The sequence below is a fragment of the Typopeltis vanoorti genome, chromosome 1 (genome assembly GCF_054136105.1).
Source record: "Typopeltis vanoorti isolate ZY-2024b chromosome 1, IOZ_Tvanoo_1.0, whole genome shotgun sequence".
Lineage (NCBI taxonomy): Eukaryota > Metazoa > Arthropoda > Arachnida > Uropygi > Thelyphonidae > Typopeltis > Typopeltis vanoorti.
In genome coordinates, this window is record NC_143549.1 from 143,489,976 (window position 1) to 143,491,332 (window position 1,357).

The 1,357-nt window shown below is 46.9% G+C and overlaps 1 protein-coding gene across 1 annotated transcript; it reads right to left on the reverse strand.

Annotated features, from left to right (window-relative positions):
• Window positions 1–381: 381 nt before the first annotated feature.
• LOC150110498 (uncharacterized) lies at window positions 382–1,013 on the reverse strand. The gene has a single exon (XM_090394166.1). The coding sequence runs from the start codon at window positions 903–905 to the stop codon at window positions 456–458; it is 450 nt and encodes a 149-aa protein (XP_090250292.1). The 5' UTR covers window positions 906–1,013; the 3' UTR covers window positions 382–455.
• Window positions 1,014–1,357: the final 344 nt, after the last annotated feature.

Genomic DNA, 1,357 nt, shown 5'->3' on the forward strand with positions numbered 1-1,357 from the left:
AATGAAATCTTTGTGTTTCAATATATTCGATTTACAAGAAGCAGCAAAGATACAATGATGTAGGTAAGAAAGCGAGGAAGTCGGACAAAAAATCTGCATTTGCAATGTCGACAACATTTGAAACTCGAACATTAAAATAAATACAATCAAATACACAACATTAGTCCCTATTCGCTAAAAGAATTCTCATAAATCTACTTCTTTGCTTGCACAACCAGCTGAAGTGAGGATTCTAAAGAAAATGAAGTAGTTTGAGTAATAAAAAACAATACAATGCACTATACAAAACGCATATATTTACACCTTTACAAACCCACTCTCTGAACGATAGTCCAGACTTTCTCATAGTCCAAACCAGCCCCACGATCCATGGAAATAAATAGCGTAGGATGCGATCGGAAGATGCTTACTGAAGTTCTCAGCAAGTGACTAGACGTTGTCGTTAAAGTAGACGTCTACTTGTTGTTGTTGTCATCTTTAAAATAGTCCTTCCTCTTGATCATGGCGAAGTGTGTCAGGTGCAGCTGTCCCGTCTTCTTGTTTCCCCTCTCCAAGGTTCCCGTCATGCTGTAACCCAACCGAAAGTCCGCGTTCGACACGAGAGTCGTCAAATACATCTTGAAATCCGGTTCCTCGGCTCCTTTAAACCTCCCCTTGATACACATCGTCCCCTTACCGACTTCCGTGATCTTCCCGCGTGTGGTGTAGCGACGCGTTCCACTCACCTCCGTGATCTTGCACACCGTCCGGCTCCACCAAGGTCTCTTCAGGATCCAGTGAGCGTTGGGAGCGTTACGAGCCCATCCTTCGTCCGCATACAGAAGAATCTTGTTTGGCGAGCCTTCGTAGTTCAATATCTTCCTGCATCCCTGGCCGTGGTTTTCGTAATAGAAGAGCTGCACCATCTCTGGACCACTCTCGGTAACGCCGCAGTCGATACTGGAGAGGTTCACCACTTCTGCTCGCCTCTAATAAACAGCGTCACTGTAACCTCGATTGCAGCCGAGGCGGCAGAAGACAGACTGTCTTTACCATCCGAAGCAGCGGCTGCTTTGTAGCCTAGTAAAGCATCAGCCGAATAACAGCGGCTTTTAAAGCAGCGGTGATAGAGGGATTGCAGCTTCCGCGAGGGCTTCGTTTCCCGAATGACGACTGTTTGGTCGTTTCACTAGCCTACAGCAGCGGGGGAAACGAATCGTTTATCGCGCAGGCGTCGTGGGATAAAAGCTCTCTCTCTCTCTCTCTCTCTCTCTCTCTCTCTCTCTCTCTCTCTCTCTGTCAATCTCTGCGACTTCTCTCTTCGCGTTTCCCATACACTCTCGTAGTACATAAAATACCCCGACGTGCGTTACCGCCC